The sequence below is a fragment of the Octopus bimaculoides genome, chromosome 4 (assembly GCF_046866305.1).
Source record: "Octopus bimaculoides isolate indiv1 chromosome 4, ASM4686630v1, whole genome shotgun sequence".
Taxonomy (NCBI): Eukaryota; Metazoa; Mollusca; class Cephalopoda; order Octopoda; family Octopodidae; genus Octopus; species Octopus bimaculoides.
In genome coordinates this window covers 147684429-147709598 of record NC_142931.1, presented here as the reverse complement: position 1 = coordinate 147709598, position 25170 = coordinate 147684429, and the positions used below count along the sequence as shown (strand labels likewise).

The 25170-nt window shown below is 43.8% G+C and overlaps 1 protein-coding gene across 3 annotated transcripts in view; it reads left to right on the top strand.

Annotated features, from left to right (window-relative positions):
- The first annotated feature begins 5017 nt into the window (after positions 1-5017).
- LOC106873643 (cathepsin B) overlaps positions 5018-25170 on the top strand; it is a 27397-nt gene continuing 7244 nt past the window's right edge. Inside the window, exons 1-5 of one of the 3 annotated variants that reach the window (XM_089351703.1) lie at positions 5018-5081; positions 7305-7411; positions 23579-23728; positions 24550-24759; positions 24957-25072. In XM_089351703.1, coding sequence (XP_089207829.1) covers positions 23591-23728; positions 24550-24759; positions 24957-25072 — 464 coding nt within the window. In that variant the 5' untranslated portion in view covers positions 5018-5081; positions 7305-7411; positions 23579-23590. Of the gene's footprint in view, positions 5082-5429; positions 5507-7304; positions 7412-23578; positions 23729-24549; positions 24760-24956; positions 25073-25170 lie in introns of those variants that run through there. The other 2 variants (XM_014921090.3, XM_089351704.1) reach the window with 2 other exon arrangements.

Here is a 25170-nt window from a genome sequence, read left to right as displayed (position 1 = left end):
CCCTCTCATGTCCCTTTCCCTTTCTCAGAGTTGGCACTGTCAATGTAGGTCTAGTGAGATTGTTGAGATGCTTAAACGGAGGCATGTTGATGTATGTTGAGGTAAAGTGGAGGGGAGCTTCAGCCAGGTTCCTCAAAGCAAGACACACAGGTATAAAATCTTCTGGGAAGGTAACAATGATGTGGTAGGGTGGATAAAGTCATAGAGGTAGTCAGAGTGTGCAACACAGTACTTAAGCTTAGGCTAGTCATGCAGAATGGTATAGCAACAATTATCTCTGCTTATGCCCTACAACCAGGCCTACCAAACGAACAGAAGGTCGACTTTTATGATGTTCTGCAGGCTACCTCAAAGACGAGTGACAATAATCTCATCTTCGTGGCTGGGGATTTCAATAGGGATGTCGGGCAACAGCCTGGTATCTTCCATGGTGTGCATGGGAAGACTACTGGAGTTCTGTAATGCAAATAATCTATTGATGTGCAAGAGAGGAGACTGTGCTGGTATGGTCATGTGATGTGTATGAATGAGGACAGATGTGTAAAGAAGTGCTGTGGAGGGAACCTGTGGTAGAGGTAGACCCAAGAAGACATGGGACAATGTGGTGAAGCATGATCTTCAAACTTTGAGTCTCACAGAGGCAATGACTAGTGACGGAGACTTTTTGTGATATGCTGTGCTTGAGAAGACCCATCAAGCCAAGTGAAATCACAGTTGTGGCTGATGCTGGTGTCACATAACTAGCACGTTTTGAGCGTTAGGCCTCACAAAGGCAAAGTGGCTGAGCTCATTTCGAGTGTTGGGCCTCACAGGATCAATGACTGAGACTTTTGAAGCACCTTTTGAGCATTGGGCCTCACAGAGTCAAAATGGCTGAGCTTCTTTCGTGTGTTGGGCCTCATGGAGGCAATGATCAAGACCTTTGGCATTATGTCATACTTGAGAAGAAGATCCATCAAACTGAGCAAAATCGTAGTCGTGACAAGTACTGGTGACACTCAAATGGCACTCATGCCAGTAGCACGTAAAAGCACCCATTACACTCTTAGAGTGGTCGGCATTAGGAAGGGCATCCAGCCGTAGAGACCATGCCAAATCAGACTAGAGTCTGGTATAGCTTTCTAGCTTGCCAGTCCTAGTGAAACTGTCCAACCCATGCCAGCATGGAAAACAGACGTTAAATGATTATGATGAATGCTTTTGAAGTTATTTCACTATTTGCTTTGACCAAAGGTGGCAATTTGTAGAATCCTTAGCATTTTGGTCCAAAATGGTTAATGGGATTTCTTCTGGGTTCAGATTTGCTTTCCATTCTTTCAGGGTGGATAAAAAAAGGTACCAGTTGGGCACTGGGGTCAATGTAATTGACTTTCTCCTCTCCTAAAAGTTGCTGGTTTTGTTCCAGAATTTGAAACCATTCTTTGTTTCAATCTTCCTTACAAAGTTTTAAAAGTTATTTCACAAAAGTTTTTCACTCCTTTTCATATTTCACTGTTTTATAAATTTTGGTATTTATTTAACTCTTTGCCATCTTTGTAGCCATCCAACCCAATAAAATACAATACATGCTGATAAAATCCATATTATATCATCTCTGTGTGCCTGTCTCTCTTTCTCCCTACCCACACATATGTGTGTGTGTGTGTGTGCAAAAGTAGGCATACAGTTATGAAAAAAGAAAACACGTACAATATTTTTGCTTATTGTTTGCTGCTAGGCGTAGGAGTAGCTGTGTGGTAAGTAACATGCCAAATTCAAAAGAAATCGCGCTCTCGCGTTCCTTCCTACTTCCCTAACCCAACACTTTTTACGGAAGTGATGTAAATAAACACACGTGGTTTCGGGACTAGTATCGAAAGATCGCCATTTATATAAAAAAAAAATCATAAGTTATGATAAAAGTATTATAGTTATGCTAAATATATTATTATGATGACTGACACTGGAAATATCAAAAATGAGGCTAATTTAAAGGGCTAATAGTTTTAATGAATTAATTATTATAACATTGATGTGATACTAACTGTATACCTGTTTTGCACCCCCCCCCCCCGTATACATACATATATATATATATATATAGAGAGAGAGAGAGAGAGAGTGTGTGTGTGTATATATATGTGTGTGTGTATATATATGTGTGTGTGTATATATATGTGTGTGTGTGTAGGCATCAAGCTGTTAGATCAGGTTATGAAAGTTACAGAGAGGGTCATAGCCCAACTAATTAGGGAGTGAATCAATTTAGATGAGATGCAGTTTGGGTTCGTGCCAGGTAAAAGCACTACTGATGCCTTATTTCTAGTGAGACAGCTGCAGGAGAAATACCTAGCTAAGGATAAACCTCTGTACCTGGCTTTCGTTGACATGGAGAAAGCCTTTGACAGGGTCCCCCGATCCCTTATCTGGTGGTCAATGAGGAAACTTGGGATAGAAGAATGGTTAGTGAGAGCTGTGCGAGCCATGTACAGAGATGCTGCCAGTAAGGTGAGGGTTGGAAATGAGCACAGCAATGAATTCCGGGTAGAGGTAGGGGTCCACCAAGGTTCCGTCCTCAGCCCCCCCTCTTATTTATCATAGTCCTCCAGGCAATCACAGAGGAGTTCAAGACAGGTTGCCCCTGGGAGCTCCTCTATGCTGATGACCTTGCCCTAATTGCGGAGTCACTATCAGAACTAGAGGAGAAGTTTCAGGTGTGGAAGCAAGGTCTAGAATTGAAGGGCCTTAGAGTCAACCTAGCTAAAACCAAAATCCTAATAAGTAGGAAGGTAGATAAAATACAAACCCCTTCAGGTAGATGGCCCTGCTCAGTATGTAGAAAAGGAGTAGGTAGTAACTCTATAAGATGTACCCGGTGCAAGCTATGGACACATAAGAGGTGCAGCAACATCAAAGGCAAGTTAACTAGGAAGTTAGTTTTTGTTTGTGGCAGATGTTCAGGTGCAATAAAGACTGTAAACAAACAGGAAACAACTTCTATCTCATTCCAGGGTGAAAAACTAGAGGTAGTCGATAGCTTCCGCTATCTGGGCGACCAAGTTAGTAGTGGGGGTGGGTGCGCTGAAAGTGTAGCTGCTAGAATAAGAATAGCCTGGGCAAAGTTTAGAGAGCTCTTACCCCTGCTGGCGACAAAGGGACTCTCACTCAGAGTAAAAGGCAGACTGTATGACGCATGCGTACGAACAGCCATGCTACATGGCAGTGAAACATGGGCTGTAACTGCTGAGGACATACGTAAGCTCGCAAGGAATGAAGTCAGTATGCTCCGTTGGATGTGTAATGTCAATGTGAATACCCGTCAGAGTGTAAGTATCTTGAGAGAAAAGCTGAACATTAGAAGCATCAGTTGTGGTGTGCAAGAGAGAGGATTGCGCTGGTATGGACATGTGGTGAGAATGGATGAGGATGGCTGCGTGAAAAAGTGCCACACCCTAACAGTTGAGGGAACCCGTGGAAGAGGTAGGCCCAGGAAGACCTGGGCTGAGGTGGTGAGGCAAGACCTTCGTACATTGGGCCTCACCGAGGCGATGACTACTGACCGAGACCTTTGGAAATGTGCTGTGCGTGAGAAGACCCGGCAAGCCAAGTAAGATCGTTGCCAGTGCCCCTGGACTGGTTCTTGTGCGGGTGGCACATGAGATGCACCATTTTGAGCGTGGCCGTTGCCAGTACTGCCTGACTGGCTCCCGTAGGATTTTCGAGTGAGATCGTTGCCAGTGCCCCTGGACTGGCTTGTGTGGGTGGCACATAAAAGACACCATTTCGAGCGTGGCCGTTTTCGTGCGGGTGACACGTAAAAGCACCCACTACACTCTCTGAGTGGTTGGCGTTAGGAAGGGCATCCAGCTGTAGAAACTCTGCCAAATTAGATTGGAGCCTGGTGTTGCCATCCGGTTTCACCAGTCCTCAGTCAAATCGTCCAACCCATGCTAGCATGGAAAGCGGACGTTAAACGATGATGATGATGATGATGATATATATAAATTGTAAATCCAAAAAATAACAACAAAAAATATATATATATTTATAGGTAGAGACGGACTATATGTAATCTGAACCTTTCCCCGCCTTATTTACTAATTTTTTAACGGAATCCCACGTTTTACGCTATGGAGATTCCGATTCTGAAAAAAAAATTGTTTGAAAAATTTCAATCCCCCACCACCAAGCAAGCTATTTACATGCTAGAAATAACAGCCAAATCTCACAAAACTAGTGTCAGGGTTAGGGTTAGGTTTACCCTGTGGATCTATATAAAAGCCGGGAGGGGGGGGAATCGAAATTTTAAAATTGAGATTTTTGAAAATTTTTTTTTCAGAATCGGAATCTCCATAGCCTAAAACGTGGGATTTCGTAAAAAAAAATTAATAAATAAGGGGGGGGGGGAAGGTTCAGATTACATATAGTCCATCTGGACCTATTTATATATTAAAAAATTGAAATAAGAGCTTTGACGCTAAATCCATATATATTAAAGTTTATTTACCTATGTATACATTTCTGTATCTTACCAATACATTTGGTAGATATCATTATATGAACATATATATATATATATATATATATATATATACACACACACACGTTTATATATATATATATATATATATATCCATTTTAGATTAAAAAAAACTTCTCATTGTACTTTGTTCGGGTCAAATTTCAAAGATAAAGACAATAAATAAATAGATGACATGAAATCACGTGCTTTGTGACAGAGGAAAGAATTGATCATGTGTTGAACTAGGAAGGGGGAAAAAAGAGAGACAAAGAGAAGAAGAGAGAGAGTGATAGGAAGGAGCGAGGGGGTAAGAAAAGAAAGAGTGAGAGGTAGGAGAGTAAGAAAGGAAAGGGCGAGGGTTGAGAAAGAAAGACAGGAAAGAGAGAGAGAGGGAAGAAAGAAAGTGAATTAGAACGGATGTAATGACTAAACAAACATTGAGGTAAAAAAAAAGGAAAAAAGTCATATGATCGAATTTAGGAGATTACTATATAAACAAGTAGCAACAACTGTTTTGGTTCCATCTGGGTAGTGACCTTCCCAACTAGAAGCATATGAACAAATATTGATAAAAAAAAAAGTAAGTTTTTTTGTTTCGTTTTGTTTTTATAACATCTTCAACAGTTCGATAGAAAAAAAACCACACAAAGAGATCCTCGACGATCCATGATTATTTATTAATTTTATTTGATCAGAGACAAAAACAACGTTTGTGGATGGAACAGGAGTGCCAAAGTTAATTAAATCGACTGCTGTTGTTGTTAACTTTAGATAAACTAATTATAATGAAGGATATACGATCGTCCCGTTTGTTTTTAGGCGATACCTATTATCGGGTAACTTGAGGGTAATTTAGTTGCTGTTTCTAGCATATGTAGCGGCGGTCACGTAGTTTCTCCCTCCCCTGGCTTTTGATTTTATTATTTTAGGTGTTTAATTTATGTCCTCGAAGTCGTTTATAGAATCACAGTCGAAGCCGGCAGGGTTTGAAACGAGAACTTTGAGGTACCAAATTAAACACACTTTGTTATTTAAATGTTGTCTATCTCCAATTTAATAATTACTTCTTCGTCAAAGGTATAAAGCCATAAGATTTTGTGCTATTTATATCTTTCTCCAGAGCAAACAAAAATAGAGGTTCAAAGTTATATAATTTTCATGATCACTGTATATTGTATATTTTCTCACTTCCGTATTGTAATTAGCACAAGCTGGCCTTCAACCTGCGATGGCTTTCTTGATGGTTTTTTCTCACTTGTGCTATGCTGCTTTTTATCACTATCCACTCCAAACCACTTTTAAATGTAATCGAGTTCTCCAAACCCTAACCCCTGAACGTCCAGTAAGTGGCGATTAAACACTCCCGGCTTTAACTGGAAGCTTTCGGCACCAACACAAATTCATGTTCTTCATAACAACACCATAGATTTAACGGCGATCTTTCGTATCTACGCCTTCTTTCGAATGGTTAGAAATAGCATCCAATTCTCCCTCGGTGGCAATCTTGGGCTTTAGGTCCATATAACTGCGGCGAACTGGCAGCATTATTTCGTTGGATACCCCGCCGAAATCAACTTTGCATTTCAAACCTTCGGGATGTCGATGATATAAAGTACCAGTCAAGTATTTGTGCCAATGTATTTGACTTGTCCCCTCCCCTCAAATTTCCTGGCCTAAAACCCAAGAGACTGGCGTCTGATCTTGGTCACTTAAACACAATGGAAACCAAGTAACTGGCTTTAAGAGTCCTAGGGCTCGAGAAAAAAAAAAGTCGTGACTGTGGTAAGAAGTTTGTTTCTCAACTACATAGTTCCGAGTTTAGTCCCACCGCGTGACACGGGCCGACATTGTGAGTAGATTAGTAGATGGAAACTGAAAGAAGCCCGTTCTATATATATATACGTTGTTGTTTATCCTTTTTGCCCCTTGTGGAGCATAGAGCCGGTTTCCCGGTCTCCATGGCATATGTGTTCCCCCCCAGCTGGACGGGACGCCAGTCCATCGCAGCTTTTACTCAAGAAACAGGAAGAAAGAGTGAGAGAAAGTTGGGGCGAACAACAGGAGTTGTTTCAGTTTTGTACGTTTTTGTCCCCATTTTCGTAAGGTGGGGAGTGTAAGAAAACTAAATTTGTGAGGGGAGAAAAAGACCCTAGAAATTTCAGAATATCATGATTTCCGTTGTATAAAACACTGGAATGCCTTTTCCTTTCCTGTAAGTTCTGTTACTTCGAAGGACCATCGTTTCAAGTCCCTTCCACATATAGGGCATTTGTATTTGGTTAAAAGAAACATTTTTTTTTATGGCGATCGCCAAGAAGTCCAAGTCCTTAGAAGCTCTTGTATCCTCGTCGTTGTTTCGCCTCAGGTCCGCCCTGATTGAGTTGATCGATGGCCAAAAGTATTTTAGCTGTGGCGATCGGTTATTTTTGTCACCCCTGCCATACCATAGCCTTGACTACATGAATCATTTGCGTTTCTCAAATTAGTAAATACCTGGAGGCCACGAAACGTTACTTCACTTTTCTCCTTCCCCACTTTCTATAGTTCTTTCTTTACCATAATGTTGGACGAGGTTAAAAACCCTCTTAATTTTATTAATCATAGTATTTTACCTGCCCACTTTACAACCCTCACATGCTATCCATCTTTGATTTGGGGATGAGGACTGCTCCCTATATGAAACCCGGTTTAAAGGAGATTTAGCTGCCATTTCTAGCAAGTCAAATGATCACATAGAAGCTTTGTTGTCGTCTGTAGTGATCTCCCTTAGTTACAGCCTCCTCTACTCTTGATATAATTCCAGATGTAACATTGCTGTCAGCTACCCGTACCCGATTAAAGTATTATTGTTTTTGTCATTTTTTGCAAAATCGCACAGAAGACAAACGTTCGATTCAGCTTTACATAAGTGTAAGGTCGCTTTCATTTATTCGTTATTCTTCTTGTTAATTGGTGATTTATCTGAATTGATTTGATTCGATTTTTTTTTGTCTTTTCTTTCTCAATTAAATAGAAAAACATACTAAAAATAATCCCCGAAATGTAACGAAGTAGTCATTTCGGTTGGTTCAAGGGTCCGAAACTGAAACGGACCCTGAGCTGTTAAGATGTTTGATAACTTAATGTTTTTAAAAGTATTTTTCGCTTTGCGTTGTTGTTATTCGCTTTTTAGGAACCGTATTTAATCGTTCGAATACATTATTTGTTTAGCTTCATGTCTGACTATATCAGTTATGGTCCAAAGTGGGCGGAGTTTCGCATTAAGTACTCTAAAATCGTGGGAAAGGAAAAGAGTACTTTTTCCTCTTTTTCTTTCTTTTATCTTTAACCTTCTTTTGTTTCATAAAATGGAAATTACAGTCCTGAAAAAACAAAAGGCAAAAAAGCAAACAAAAAAAACCCATGAGATTTGGGACGTGGAGCCAGCCCCAAGGTGTTCCACCCATGATCATTTCGTCTTCTTTCAGACAATGTATCAAGGCCTACATTATTCAATGCACCCTTTCATTTTCCAAAATGATAGGGTATGGCTTGACGGGGATTCGGTTACTAATTCTAGGCACGGTGATAGCAAGGAGCTTGTTCTCCAGACCAAATATACAAAGAACTGTAAAAGAAATCCAAACAAAGATTGGGTTGGATGTTTAAAATCTTCAACTGAAGAAGCTGAATCAGAGTAATGACATTGTACCCGAGCATGCTTCCACCCCATCAAAAGTACAACTCTTGTGATGTTTCAGACATGTTTGTGTTTGTCCCCACCACCTCCACTAGTGTTGGTTTCTTTATGTTCCTGTGACTTAGCTGTTCAGCAAAAAAATCGATACAATAAGTACCACACTTAAAAAAACATGTACTGGCGTTGATCTGTTTCCCTAAACCCTCCAAGGCATTACTCTAGCATGGGCTGTGGCCCAATGACTAAGAGTAAAAATTATTCAGTGTTATTGAAAGGGCTGAAAATTTACTGAACAGAATATGATATTCTGGTCTATTGTCTGAAGAATCTTGCAAAACCTGGCACCAAATAGGGCAAAGAATCTTGTAATTTTCCTACAATTTCTATTGAAAAGGAAATCTTTGCAGAATCCCTCTATCAAGCACCAGTTGCTCAAAAAGCAAGGATCCTGAGAGAAAATCCATTTCAAATCAGTGACCCAAAACTTGCTTCTTGCCAACAGAAATCAGAATCCTTGAAAATATTCCAAGTGAGACTTAGCAAACAGTCCATAATGATTCTTCCAGTGCTCCACTCCTCTATCTTCCATCCTCCTCCTCATCAGCCTGGATATCCCACTGATCTCAAGGGGTCAGATCCACCTTTACTTCTGGTCCCTATCTCTGACCACTTCGTATTGACACTCACCTTTCAATCCTACCATTTATCCATTTCTCTTGCTCTCCCTCATCACTCTCTCTCGCTCCTCGTACCAATCCATCATCTCAATCTACTTCTGCCATCACACCCTTGCACCCCTCTCCCATCCAACTTGGTTTATCCTTTGTCATCAGTCATCATCATCATTTAATGTCTGTTTTCCATGCTGGCATGGGTTAGACAGTTTGACTGAAAAGTGGTAAGCCAGGGAGCTGCACCAGGCTCCAATCTGATTTGGCAAGGTTTCTATGGCTAGATACCCTTCTTAATGCCAACCACTTCAAGAGTGTGGTGGGTGTTTTTTTACATGCCACTGGCACGGGTGCCATTGATCTGACACTGTCATCGACCGCGACTATGGTCTCACTTGGCTTGACAGGTCAACACAAGCACGGTATATTGCCAAAGGTCGTGGTCACCTGTTAGTGTCCAGGAGAGGTTGGCATGATTGCCAGTCGTCGGATTCGTTTCGATTTCAAATTTCAAATTCCAAATTCACTTGCCTCAACAGGTCTTTGCAAGCAGGGTTTTTAGTGTCCAATGAAGTAAAGATACGGATTAGTGAGCTGGCTACACTTCTGGCAGAGATCACTGATTATGCTCTCATTTGCCTTGCCGGGTCTTCTCACGTACTGTGTATGGCTACAGTCTGAAACATAAAAAATAAAAGATGGTTTTAATGGAGTGATTATGTGACACCAGAAGTTTGTCAAGCAATTATGTTTGTTTTTTTTTTCTGTGACAGACAGTATTAACATGTGATAATATAATTTGATTTAGGGCAATTACCCTTGGCTCATCCTTAACCTTGTCAAATATGTCAGTAAAAAGTCATGTGACTTTATGCTATTTTCTCTTATGCAAAATTATTGCATTCTCTTTATTTTCACGTTTCAGTAACTGTCATTATATATCATCATCACCGTTTGACATCCCCTTTCCCTGCTGGCATGGGTTGGACTGTATGACTGAACTGGCAAGCCGGGGGGGGGGGGGGCTGCACCAGGCCCCAGTCTCATTTGGCGAGGTTTCTACGGCTGGATGCCCTTCCTTAAGCCAACCACTCGGAGAATGTAGTGAGTACTTTTTACGTGCCACCAGCATGAGTACCAGTCAGGTAGTTCTGACATTAGCCACACTTGAATGGTATTTTTTATGTGCCACCAGCATGGGTACCAGTCAGGCAGCTCTGACATTAGCCACGCTTGAATGGTGTTTTTTACATGCCACCAGCATGGGTACCAGTCAGGCAGCTCTGACATTAGCCACGCTTGAATGGTATTTTTTATGTGCCACCAGCATGGGAGCCAGTCAGGCAGCTCTGACCTTAGCCACGCTTGAATTGTGTTTTTTACATGCCACCAGCATGGGTACCAGTCAGGCAGCTCTGATATTAGCCACGCTTGAATGGTGTTTTTTATGTGCCACCAGCATGGGAGCCAGTCAGGCAGCTCTGACATTAGCCACGCTTGAATGGTGTTTTTTATGTGCCACCAGCATGGGAGCCAGTCAGGCAGCTCTGACATTAGCCACGCTTGAATGGTATTTTTTATGTGCCACCAGCATGGGAGCCAGTCAGGCAGCTCTGACATTAGCCACGCTTGAATGGTGTTTTTTATGTGCCACCAGCATGGGAGCCAGTCAGGCAGCTCTGACATTAGCCGCGCTTGAATGGTATTTTTTATGTGCCACCAGCATGGGAGCCAGTCAGGCAGCTCTGACATTAGCCACGCTTGAATGGTGTTTTTTATGTGCCACCAGCATGGGAGCCAGTCAGGCAGCTCTGACATTAGCCACGCTTGAATGGTGTTTTTTAAATGCCACCAGCATGGGTACCAGTCAGGCAGCTCTGACATTAGCCACGCTTGAATGGTGTTTTTTACATGCCACCAGCATGGGTACCAGTCAGGCAGCTCCGACATTAGCCACGCTTGAATGATGTTTTTTACATGCCACCAGCATGGGAGCCAGTCAGGCAGCTCTGACATTAGCCACGCTTGAATGGTGTTTTTTACGTGCCACCAGCATGGGAGCCAGTCAGGCAGCTCTGACATTAGCCACGCTTGAATGGTATTTTTTATGTGCCACCAGCATGGGAGCCAGTCAGGCAGCTCTGACATTAGCCACGCTTGAATGGTGTTTTTTACATGCCACCAGCATGGGAGCCAGTCAGGCAGCTCTGACATTAGCCACGCTTGAATGGTGTTTTTTATGTGCTACCAGCATGGGAGCCAGTCAGGCAGCTCTGACATTAGCCACGCTTGAATGGTATTTTTTATGTGCCACCAGCATGGGAGCCAGTCAGGCAGCTCTGACATTAGCCACGCTTGAATGGTATTTTTTATGTGCCACCAGCATGGGAGCCAGTCAGGCAGCTCTGACATTAGCCACGCTTGAATGGTATTTTTTATGTGCCACCAGCATGGGTACCAGTCAGGCAGCTCTGACATTAGCCACGCTTGAATGGTATTTTTTACGTGCCACCAGCATGGGAGCCAGTCAGGCAGCTCTGACATTAGCCACGCTTGAATGGTGTTTTTTACATGCCACCAGCATGGGTACCAGTCAGGCAGCTCTGACATTAGCCACGCTTGAATGGTGTTTTTTATGTGCCACCAGCATGGGTACCAGTCAGGCAGCTCTGACATTAGCCACGCTTGAATGGTGTTTTTTACATGCCACCAGCATGGGAGCCAGTCGGGCAGCTCTGACATTAGCCACGCTTGAATGGTGTTTTTTATGTGCCACCAGCATGGGAGCCAGTCAGGCAGCTCTGACATTAGTCACGCTTGAATGGTTTTTTTTATGTGCCACCAGCATGGGTACCAGTCAGGCAGCTCTGACATTAGCCACGCGTGAATGGTGTTTTTTATGTGCCACCAGCATGGGTACCAGTCAGGCAGTTCTGACATTAGCCACGCTTGAATGGTGTTTTTTATGTGCCACCAGCATGGGAGCCAGTCAGGCAGCTCTGACCTTAGCCACGCTTGAATTGTATTTTTTATGTGCCACCAGCATGGGAGCCAGTCAGGCAACTCTGACATTAGCCACGCTTGAATGGTATTTTTTATGTGCCACCAGCATGGGAGCCAGTCAGGCAGCTCTGACATTAGCCACGCTTGAATGGTGTTTTTTACATGCCACCAGCATGGGAGCCAGTCAGGCAGCTCTGACATTAGCCACGCTTGAATGGTATTTTTTATGTGCCACCAGCATGGGAGCCAGTCAGGCAGCTCTGACATTAGCCACGCTTGAATGGTGTTTTTTACATGCCACCAGCATGGGTACCAGTCAGGCAGCTCTGACATTAGCCACGCTTGAATGGTATTTTTTATGTGCCACCAGCATGGGTACCAGTCAGGCAGCTCTGACATTAGTCACGCTTGAATGGTGTTTTTTACATGCCACCAGCATGGGTACCAGTCAGGCAGCTCTGACATTAGCCACGCTTGAATGGTGTTTTTTATGTGCCACCAGCATGGGTACTAGTCAGGCAGCTCTGACATTAGCCACGCTTGAATGGTGTTTTTTATGTGCCACCAGCATGGGAGCCAGTCGGGCAGCTCTGACATTAGCCACGCTTGAATGGTGTTTTTTACATGCCACCATCATGGGTACCAGTCAGGCAGCTCTGATATTAGCCACGCTTGAATGGTGTTTTTTATGTGCCACCAGCATGGGAGCCAGTCAGGCAGCTCTGACATTAGCCATGCTTGAATGGTGTTTTTTATGTGCCACCAGCATGGGAGCCAGTCAGGCAGCTCTGACATTAGCCACGCTTGAATGGTATTTTTTATGTGCCACCAGCATGGGAGCCAGTCAGGCAGCTCTGACATTAGCCACGCTTGAATGGTGTTTTTTATGTGCCACCAGCATGGGAGCCAGTCAGGCAGCTCTGACATTAGCCGCGCTTGAATGGTATTTTTTATGTGCCACCAGCATGGGAGCCAGTCAGGCAGCTCTGACATTAGCCACGCTTGAATGGTGTTTTTTATGTGCCACCAGCATGGGAGCCAGTCAGGCAGCTCTGACATTAGCCACGCTTGAATGGTGTTTTTTAAATGCCACCAGCATGGGTACCAGTCAGGCAGCTCTGACATTAGCCACGCTTGAATGGTGTTTTTTACATGCCACCAGCATGGGTACCAGTCAGGCAGCTCTGACATTAGCCACGCTTGAATGGTGTTTTTTACATGCCACCAGCATGGGAGCCAGTCAGGCAGCTCTGACATTAGCCACGCTTGAATGGTGTTTTTTACGTGCCACCAGCATGGGAGCCAGTCAGGCAGCTCTGACATTAGCCACGCTTGAATGGTATTTTTTATGTGCCACCAGCATGGGAGCCAGTCAGGCAGCTCTGACATTAGCCACGCTTGAATGGTGTTTTTTACATGCCACCAGCATGGGAGCCAGTCAGGCAGCTCTGACATTAGCCACGCTTGAATGGTGTTTTTTATGTGCCACCAGCATGGGAGCCAGTCAGGCAGCTCTGACATTAGCCACGCTTGAATGGTATTTTTTATGTGCCACCAGCATGGGAGCCAGTCAGGCAGCTCTGACATTAGCCACGCTTGAATGGTATTTTTTATGTGCCACCAGCATGGGAGCCAGTCAGGCAGCTCTGACATTAGCCACGCTTGAATGGTATTTTTTATGTGCCACCAGCATGGGTACCAGTCAGGCAGCTCTGACATTAGCCACGCTTGAATGGTATTTTTTATGTGCCACCAGCATGGGTACCAGTCAGGCAGCTCTGACATTAGCCACGCTTGAATGGTATTTTTTACGTGCCACCAGCATGGGAGCCAGTCAGGCAGCTCTGACATTAGCCACGCTTGAATGGTGATTTTTACATGCCACCAGCATGGGTACCAGTCAGGCAGCTCTGACATTAGCCACGCTTGAATGGTGTTTTTTATGTGCCACCAGCATGGGTACCAGTCAGGCAGCTCTGACATTAGCCACGCTTGAATGGTGTTTTTTACATGCCACCAGCATGGGAGCCAGTCGGGCAGCTCTGACATTAGCCACGCTTGAATGGTGTTTTTTATGTGCCACCAGCATGGGAGCCAGTCAGGCAGCTCTGACATTAGCCACGCTTGAATGGTTTTTTTTTACGTGCCACCAGCATGGGTACCAGTCAGGCAGCTCTGACATTAGCCACGCGTGAATGGTGTTTTTTATGTGCCACCAGCATGGGTACCAGTCAGGCAGTTCTGACATTAGCCACGCTTGAATGGTGTTTTTTATGTGCCACCAGCATGGGAGCCAGTCAGGCAGCTCTGACATTAGCCACGCTTGAATGGTATTTTTTATGTGCCACCAGCATGGGAGCCAGTCAGGCAGCTCTGACATTAGCCACGCTTGAATGGTGTTTTTTATGTGCCACCAGCATGGGAGCCAGTCAGGCAGCTCTGACATTAGCCGCGCTTGAATGGTATTTTTTATGTGCCACCAGCATGGGAGCCAGTCAGGCAGCTCTGACATTAGCCACGCTTGAATGGTGTTTTTTATGTGCCACCAGCATGGGAGCCAGTCAGGCAGCTCTGACATTAGCCACGCTTGAATGGTGTTTTTTAAATGCCACCAGCATGGGTACCAGTCAGGCAGCTCTGACATTAGCCACGCTTGAATGGTGTTTTTTACATGCCACCAGCATGGGTACCAGTCAGGCAGCTCCGACATTAGCCACGCTTGAATGATGTTTTTTACATGCCACCAGCATGGGAGCCAGTCAGGCAGCTCTGACATTAGCCACGCTTGAATGGTGTTTTTTACGTGCCACCAGCATGGGAGCCAGTCAGGCAGCTCTGACATTAGCCACGCTTGAATGGTATTTTTTATGTGCCACCAGCATGGGAGCCAGTCAGGCAGCTCTGACATTAGCCACGCTTGAATGGTGTTTTTTACATGCCACCAGCATGGGAGCCAGTCAGGCAGCTCTGACATTAGCCACGCTTGAATGGTGTTTTTTATGTGCTACCAGCATGGGAGCCAGTCAGGCAGCTCTGACATTAGCCACGCTTGAATGGTATTTTTTATGTGCCACCAGCATGGGAGCCAGTCAGGCAGCTCTGACATTAGCCACGCTTGAATGGTATTTTTTATGTGCCACCAGCATGGGAGCCAGTCAGGCAGCTCTGACATTAGCCACGCTTGAATGGTATTTTTTATGTGCCACCAGCATGGGTACCAGTCAGGCAGCTCTGACATTAGCCACGCTTGAATGGTATTTTTTACGTGCCACCAGCATGGGAGCCAGTCAGGCAGCTCTGACATTAGCCACGCTTGAATGGTGTTTTTTACATGCCACCAGCATGGGTACCAGTCAGGCAGCTCTGACATTAGCCACGCTTGAATGGTGTTTTTTATGTGCCACCAGCATGGGTACCAGTCAGGCAGCTCTGACATTAGCCACGCTTGAATGGTGTTTTTTACATGCCACCAGCATGGGAGCCAGTCGGGCAGCTCTGACATTAGCCACGCTTGAATGGTGTTTTTTATGTGCCACCAGCATGGGAGCCAGTCAGGCAGCTCTGACATTAGTCACGCTTGAATGGTTTTTTTTATGTGCCACCAGCATGGGTACCAGTCAGGCAGCTCTGACATTAGCCACGCGTGAATGGTGTTTTTTATGTGCCACCAGCATGGGTACCAGTCAGGCAGTTCTGACATTAGCCACGCTTGAATGGTGTTTTTTATGTGCCACCAGCATGGGAGCCAGTCAGGCAGCTCTGACCTTAGCCACGCTTGAATTGTATTTTTTATGTGCCACCAGCATGGGAGCCAGTCAGGCAACTCTGACATTAGCCACGCTTGAATGGTATTTTTTATGTGCCACCAGCATGGGAGCCAGTCAGGCAGCTCTGACATTAGCCACGCTTGAATGGTGTTTTTTACATGCCACCAGCATGGGAGCCAGTCAGGCAGCTCTGACATTAGCCACGCTTGAATGGTATTTTTTATGTGCCACCAGCATGGGAGCCAGTCAGGCAGCTCTGACATTAGCCACGCTTGAATGGTGTTTTTTACATGCCACCAGCATGGGTACCAGTCAGGCAGCTCTGACATTAGCCACGCTTGAATGGTATTTTTTATGTGCCACCAGCATGGGTACCAGTCAGGCAGCTCTGACATTAGTCACGCTTGAATGGTGTTTTTTACATGCCACCAGCATGGGTACCAGTCAGGCAGCTCTGACATTAGCCACGCTTGAATGGTGTTTTTTATGTGCCACCAGCATGGGTACTAGTCAGGCAGCTCTGACATTAGCCACGCTTGAATGGTGTTTTTTATGTGCCACCAGCATGGGAGCCAGTCGGGCAGCTCTGACATTAGCCACGCTTGAATGGTGTTTTTTACATGCCACCATCATGGGTACCAGTCAGGCAGCTCTGATATTAGCCACGCTTGAATGGTGTTTTTTATGTGCCACCAGCATGGGAGCCAGTCAGGCAGCTCTGACATTAGCCATGCTTGAATGGTGTTTTTTATGTGCCACCAGCATGGGAGCCAGTCAGGCAGCTCTGACATTAGCCACGCTTGAATGGTATTTTTTATGTGCCACCAGCATGGGAGCCAGTCAGGCAGCTCTGACATTAGCCACGCTTGAATGGTGTTTTTTATGTGCCACCAGCATGGGAGCCAGTCAGGCAGCTCTGACATTAGCCGCGCTTGAATGGTATTTTTTATGTGCCACCAGCATGGGAGCCAGTCAGGCAGCTCTGACATTAGCCACGCTTGAATGGTGTTTTTTATGTGCCACCAGCATGGGAGCCAGTCAGGCAGCTCTGACATTAGCCACGCTTGAATGGTGTTTTTTAAATGCCACCAGCATGGGTACCAGTCAGGCAGCTCTGACATTAGCCACGCTTGAATGGTGTTTTTTACATGCCACCAGCATGGGTACCAGTCAGGCAGCTCTGACATTAGCCACGCTTGAATGGTGTTTTTTACATGCCACCAGCATGGGAGCCAGTCAGGCAGCTCTGACATTAGCCACGCTTGAATGGTGTTTTTTACGTGCCACCAGCATGGGAGCCAGTCAGGCAGCTCTGACATTAGCCACGCTTGAATGGTATTTTTTATGTGCCACCAGCATGGGAGCCAGTCAGGCAGCTCTGACATTAGCCACGCTTGAATGGTGTTTTTTACATGCCACCAGCATGGGAGCCAGTCAGGCAGCTCTGACATTAGCCACGCTTGAATGGTGTTTTTTATGTGCCACCAGCATGGGAGCCAGTCAGGCAGCTCTGACATTAGCCACGCTTGAATGGTATTTTTTATGTGCCACCAGCATGGGAGCCAGTCAGGCAGCTCTGACATTAGCCACGCTTGAATGGTATTTTTTATGTGCCACCAGCATGGGAGCCAGTCAGGCAGCTCTGACATTAGCCACGCTTGAATGGTATTTTTTATGTGCCACCAGCATGGGTACCAGTCAGGCAGCTCTGACATTAGCCACGCTTGAATGGTATTTTTTATGTGCCACCAGCATGGGTACCAGTCAGGCAGCTCTGACATTAGCCACGCTTGAATGGTATTTTTTACGTGCCACCAGCATGGGAGCCAGTCAGGCAGCTCTGACATTAGCCACGCTTGAATGGTGATTTTTACATGCCACCAGCATGGGTACCAGTCAGGCAGCTCTGACATTAGCCACGCTTGAATGGTGTTTTTTATGTGCCACCAGCATGGGTACCAGTCAGGCAGCTCTGACATTAGCCACGCTTGAATGGTGTTTTTTACATGCCACCAGCATGGGAGCCAGTCGGGCAGCTCTGACATTAGCCACGCTTGAATGGTGTTTTTTATGTGCCACCAGCATGGGAGCCAGTCAGGCAGCTCTGACATTAGCCACGCTTGAATGGTTTTTTTTTACGTGCCACCAGCATGGGTACCAGTCAGGCAGCTCTGACATTAGCCACGCGTGAATGGTGTTTTTTATGTGCCACCAGCATGGGTACCAGTCAGGCAGTTCTGACATTAGCCACGCTTGAATGGTGTTTTTTATGTGCCACCAGCATGGGAGCCAGTCAGGCAGCTCTGACATTAGCCACGCTTGAATGGTGTTTTTTACGTGCCACCAGCATGGGTACCAGTCAGGTGGCACTGGCATTGGCCATGACTACGATTTCATTCAGTTCAAAAGGTCTTCACAGGCATGGTATATTGGCCAGCGATTGATAGGGGGCTTTTAAAAGGGCCAGTTATGTGACACTGGCACTTATCATTGCCTCTGTGAGGTCCAACGTTTGAAGGTCGTGCTTCACCACCTCATTCCATGTCTACCTCTTCCACAGGTTCCCTCCACTATTAGGGTGTGACACTTCTTCACACAGCTGTCCTCATCCATATGCGTCACATGACCATACCAGCACATTCGTCTCTCTTGCATACCACATCTGATGCTTCTTATGTCTAACCTTTTTCTCAAGATGCTTACACTCTGTCGTACATACACACAAACACTACACATCCAGCGTTGCATATATTTGCTTCATTTCTTTCAAGCCTACACATTTCCACAGCAGTCACAGCTCATGTTTCACTGCCATGTTGCATGGCTGTTTGCACACAGGCATCATACAGTCTGCCTTTTACTCTGAGCGAGAGCCCTTTGTTACCAGCAATGAGAAGCCCTTTGTTATCAGCAGAGGTGGGAATATTAAGATGATACTTATATACCAAGGTTTGTAATTTGTGACCTGAAAAACATGAAACTCCACAAAATTGTCCAACCCCAGAGAGGAGGTTATGTCATTGTGGTCTGTTTCGGTCCTGTTGATGGTGAGGGTCACCAAGATATAAATGGAAATTGAGGACACAGATCAAAACCCTGGGCAGTTGGTCAAACAAATTATTGATTGAGGAAAATTCTTCCAAATTAATGATTTTTGTGATGCAAAGGAGCTAATTGTCTTTTCCCTTTGACTTGTTTCAGTCACTGAACTGTGGCCATGCTGGGGCACCACCTTGAAAAGTTTAGTCAGGCAAATTGGCCCCAGTGCTTATTTTTGTAAGCTTGGTACTTATTCTATCAGTCTCTTTTGCTGAACCACCAGGTTACTAGGGCATAAACAAACCAACACTGGTTGTCAAGCAGTGACGGAGAACATATACAAACAAACACACACACACAAGTTCAATCCCAGGCTGGGACTTGGAAAATAATATCAACAGAAAGATAACATCAGCAACATATCTTAGAAATGAGAACAGTGTACCTCAGAACACCTGATGAAGGCTGGAGAATATATCAGCTGAAATGTTGTGATAACAACACACAAAGTGAGGATACCTATCTGTCCATTGTAAATAACCATCATCATCATCATTTAATGTCCATCTTGCACGCACGCATGGGTAGGACGTTTGACAGGACCTGGCCAGGTAGAAGACTTACCCCAGGCTACTGTGCCTGTTTTGGCTATGTGTTTACGGCTGGATGCCTTTCCTGACACCAACTATGCTGCAGAGTATGTATGTATCTACAAGCATATGTGTTTATCTGTGTGTGCATATGTATACATATATATATATATTGTTGTGTCTAGGGTGAATCATTATGCCAATATTATTGACACATGCACTGCATGTGTTAATAATATTTGACTCTCCCTAGACACAACAAAATTTGTTTCAACACATGAATTCACATAAAGAATCTTGTAAACCAGATACAGAAACGAAGTGTGTGTGTGTGTGTGTGGGGGGGGTCTGGGTGTAAAGAAACATCTTGTACAGTTGTGAGGATTTGTATGCTGAAGGTTTTTTTGCACAGTAACCAGACAAGACAAGCATTATCAATTAGGGTTAAGTGCTTGCTGTGTGTGTGTGTGTGCTTGTGTGTATGTGTGCTTGTGTGTGTGTGTGTTTGTGTGTGCTTGTGTGTGTGTGTGGGTGTAAAGAAACATCTTGTACAGTTGTGAGGATTTGTGTTGAAGGTTATGTACAATAACCAGACAAGACCAGCATTATCAATTTGGGTTAAGTGCTTTCTGTGTATGTGTAGGTGTGTGTGTGTGTGTGTGTGTATACAGAGATATACATACATATATATATATAAACATAGAAATATCTATACATAATTTAAATATCGTAGATGATCTACTTCAAGCATAATGGATGTCCACATAATGGTTATCCTTATTATATGTGTGTATATATACATACATACATACATATATATATATATATATATATATATATATATATAAAATCAAAAAAAGCAACATGAATTTTAAAGGTTATTGCAGTAACGCACGTTTCATGCAACTCCATTTATTTAAGTAATGCGAGCATTACATTAAATGTAAAATGCAGGGCAATCTTCAGCTGGACAAGGATATAGAAAATTTACTGAAAATTTACTTTCAGCAGAATGGACATATTACTATTGTGGCAACATTTAAAATCTAAGTGGGAAAGGCTATTTAGCCTGCTAGCCTTGGATATGTCAAGATGGTTTTTTTATGTATTCTTCTTTCCCACTTAGATTTTAAATGTTGCTACAATAGTAATATGTCCTTTCTGCTGAAAGTAAACTTTCAGTAAATTTTCCCTATCCTTGTGCAGCTGAGGATTGCTCTGCATTTTGCATTTAATGTAATGCTCGCATTACTTAAATAAATGGAGTTGCATGAAACGTGCGTTACTGCAATAACCTTTAAAATTCATGTTGCTTTTTTTGATTTTTGATCACTTTGTTTTTGGAATTGTTTGGATAATACCATACTGTATTCTGGTGCCTAAACTTAAGTGCCACATACAATTTTGAACCTATATATATATATATATACATGTATACATACATATATATATATACACACAGCCACACACATAGAAAGTAGTAAATCTCCTTCAGTTTTGAATGTGTGTGCTGACTTCAGTCAAGTGTTGTTGTTTTAAGAATAACTTTATCTCGTGATGACCTGAAAAATACTGGAACCTATTTAAACTGTTCATGCAGTCTTGTCTTTATCTGTGTCTGAAGTTTTAAGTTTAGATTCTGAATTGATTTACGGGTGTTTCTCACAGTGACATTCACAACAGTGGTGGTGGTGGTGGTGGCGGCGGCGGCGGTGGTGGTGGTGATAAGACTGCCATGTTTGATGGCATATAAAATGTACTTTTTTCTCCAAAAAATTCATCACAGGCCCTAACTGCAAACTTTGATCAATGTTGAATGCTTTATTGTACTAAAAACATTTTCTCCTGGATATCTGCTGCTGATGTTGGGGTGTTTCTAATATGATGCCCATGTGTCTTTTATATCATTAAATGTGCTATGTTATCTAAAATGTATTTCATATCGTATAAGGATAAATGGGTGAAATTTGAGGGAGTTGCTATTTCTAGCAGATCAGATGACCATGACAAAGCTCCATCTAGTGTTTTGTTGTTGTTGTTTAGCCCCTGGTCGTCCTAGTCAAGCCAATCTGATCAAAGGCATTCTGTAATCTAGCCTGGATTACGTTAATTAAATGAGTCTTTTCCAAGACAGTAGGAGATGATTTACAGGAGATTTGACTGCCATTTCTAGCAGGTTATGTAACCACATAGATCAGTGGTATCCAACATTTCTGTGACCACCTCACCCTATGTTGTCATCAGCATCATCATTGTCATTTTAAAAGTCCACTTTTCCATACTTGCGTGGGCCAGACAGAATTTGTTGAGGTAGATTTTCTGGGGCCAGATGGTCTCCCTTCTTCAACTCTCACCTGTTTCCAGGTAAGCTAATATCTGTCCATGACCAAATCTGTCTTGGAAGGTTAAAAACAAAGGATACTGCCTGCATGATGGTGACACCCATGACTATCATGTGATGTCAAGGCAATGAGTCAGTAATACATGCATACACACACACACATTCATATACATATGTATGTATGCACACACACACATACACATTCATATGTGTGTGTGTATGTGTATATATTATACCATATGTTACATATATATTATATCATACCTTGATACTGTGTGGACTAAGATCCCCGTTGACAGGCTGCTGGTATTTATAGAGTGTTAAGCATTTTCCGTATGCTTATTAAGGACTCCTTCATAGAGTAAATGCTGCATTTGTTAAGTATATAAACAATTAGGCTGCTTGTTTCTCTGGAGACTTGTCAGAATGATGTAGACGCCTATGATGAGAACCCAATAAGGTTAAAAAATCAATTAAGATTGTTCACCATTTCTTCAGTATGTGAAGAAATGGCTAAAATTTTCCCTGTTTATAATTATACCATATGTTATGCATATGTGTAATAGACATTCAACAAGCTTCTTTTGGTTTCTGTTTATTTAATCTACTCACAAGGTTTTGGTTGGCCCAGAGCTATTGCAGAAAACACTTTCCCAAGATACCATGCAATGGAACTGAACCCCAAACCATTTGGTTGGGAAGTAAACTTGTTACCACACAGCCACACCTGTGCCTCTTTATCCCACCTCTCTATGCTTAAGGCGCACAACATGATTGCATTGATCCCATAGCTCCAGAGTAAAACTGGTGATCCTCCTGCATGACCAAGGAACAGCAATTTCTTTTCTGTAACGGCTCACATTTGAGTTTCTTTTTTGACGTTTGCTCTCATCTTATATCGGCATGGTTTTGTGGTTAAGAAACTCACTTTGCAACCAAGTCGTTTGTGGGGTTCAGTTCCACAGCATGGCACCTTAGATGGAAATTGTAAGGAAGCCTGGTGTATGTATATATATTCATGTGTGTGTGATTGTCCTCCCACTGTTTGACAACTGGTGTTGGTTTGTTTACATCTCTGCAAAAGAAACTGATGAAATAAGCAGATTTCAACAAAGTCCTGGAGCCAATTTGTTCAGCTAAACCTTTGAAGGTGGTGCCCCAGCATGGCCACAGACTCATGACTGAAAGTAGCCAAAAGATAATAAAAGTATCCTTACCTCTCCCTCTTTCCATCACTGGCAATGATTATCTAAGCTAAAACCAAAGCACAAACCATGACACTAAATGCTTTCTGAACACAATGACCCACAAAGACATCACCATCATTTAACATCAGTGTTCTTGCTGGCATGGGTTGGACAATTTGACCAGAGCTGGCAAAGCCAGAGGACTGCACCAGACCCCCCCCCCCCCCCAGTTGTCTGTTTTGGCTTGATTTCTATAGCTGGATGTCCTTTCTAATGCCAACGACTTTACAGAGTGTACTGGGTGCTGTTTATGCGTCACTGGCACATGTGCCTTTCACGAGTGCCTTAGAAAATGTCTGAAGCCCATAGAGAAAACCTCGTCAATTCAGTTGTAGCCCTGCTACCCATCTGCTGACAACTCCTCTCCTCGGATGTCATGAGACCCCAATTGCAAACCAGTGACAGAAAGGATTCCTCACAGTTTCAATTTGTTGTAATTCATTTTTTTAATGGTTGAAACTTGAAGTAGATAAAGCTATGAATAACAGCATGTATAAATATTGGGTTAAAAATCCCTTTTGGTAGAAAAAATTGAAGGCTACCTATGGGACTTGAACCTACAAAACAAAAGCTGTCCTCGCTGTTGTGCATGGCTTCCATTCACGCAGAGCAATAAAGGGGATAGAGAAGAGGAAGATTAGAGGAGGACTAAGATGAAAGTGGGGAAAGAAGATGGAGGAAATGCAAAAGGGGAGAGTGTACCTTAATCGATTAATAGCTTTGTCTTGTTCTCATTTCAGACAAGTCTCAATATGGTGTTTCGAACACAAATCTTAGCTGCCACATTGTTGGTGACCATGGTGTCTGGTTACACTGTGGTGAACATGGAGAAGATGACCCCTCTTTCACCGATGGTGCAGAAAATTAACAGCCTTCAGACAACATGGGACGTAAGTGGCTCTTCACTCTTTATCTCTCTATCAGTCTATCTGTTGGTCTGCTTGTTTTTCTATCTCTGTCATCTGTCTGTCTGTCTCATTCACTCTTTTGTCATCTATCTATAATTGCTGAAACCACCTAATACACCTGAGTGGCTCCCCGTGCCAGTGGCACATAAAAAGCACCGTCCAAATGTGGTTGATGCCAGTGCCGCTTGACTGACTCCCGTGCCGGTGCCACGTAAAAAGCACCCACTACACTCTCGGAGTGGTTGGCGTTAGGAAGGGCATCCAGCTGTAGAAACTCTGCCAGTCCTCAGTCAAACCGTCCAACCCATGCCAGCATAAAAAAACGGATGTTAAATGATGATGATGATGACCACCATCACCACCGACATCCTCCACTTTACAAGCCAATATCTATCTATCTATCTATATCATTGTCATCGTCATCATCATCGTCATCATCATCATCATCCATCATCATCATTTAGCATCCATTTTCCATACTGGCATGGGAAGGACAGTTTACTGAGGACTGGCAAGCCAGGAGGCTGCACCAGGCTCCAATCTGATCTGGCAAAGTTTCTACAGCTGGATGCCCTTCCTAATGCCAACCACTCCGAGAGTGTAGTGGGTGCTTTTTACGTGTCACCAGCACGGGAGCCAGTCAGGCGGCACTAGCATCGACCACATTCAGATGGGGCTTTTTATGTGCTATGCGGTCATTCAAATCATTGAAAATTTCTTTTTGGTTTTTGTTTTCCTTGCTTGCATGGGTTGGATAGGTTTGCTATGCAGTGTCTAAAGTTCTTTTCTCTTTCCAATTCTAGGCTCAAGATAACTTTGGCTGGACTGACTTAAAAGACATCAAAAGACTGATGGGTGTTTTACCCGATTCCAAGTTGCATCTGCCCCATCTGAGACCACCAGTTCTTGAGATGGGTGGTCCTCTTCCTGATTCATTTGATTCTCGTGAACAGTGGCCTGCTTGCGAAACACTCAAAGAAGTTAGAGACCAAGGAAACTGCGGCTCTTGTTGGGTAAGTGTACTGACCCCTAATTGCTACCCACTGCTTTTTATGACATTTCTCCTGTTGTTAAAGCTAAGTAGAGTGACCACCACTTAAGTATATATGTAAGTGATTTGTTCTGAGACCATTTGTCTGTGAGTTGGAACTGAAATTTCAAATTGTGCTCCCTAAATAAGAAGATCCCTCCTTGTTCTGTCATGTTGCAGGCTGCTGCTGCCGCTGAAGCTATGTCTGACAGAATCTGTATCCATTCCGGAGGCCAAGCGAATGCTCATATTTCCATTGAAGACTTGATGACTTGCTGTGAGAGCTGTGGTAATGGGTAAGTTTCATTTCCTTCTCTGCTATTTGTTTGTTGTACTTTGAGGGTATCTCCTCTCCATTGTACTTTCTTCCTTTCCAACTGGGGTACCCACATGC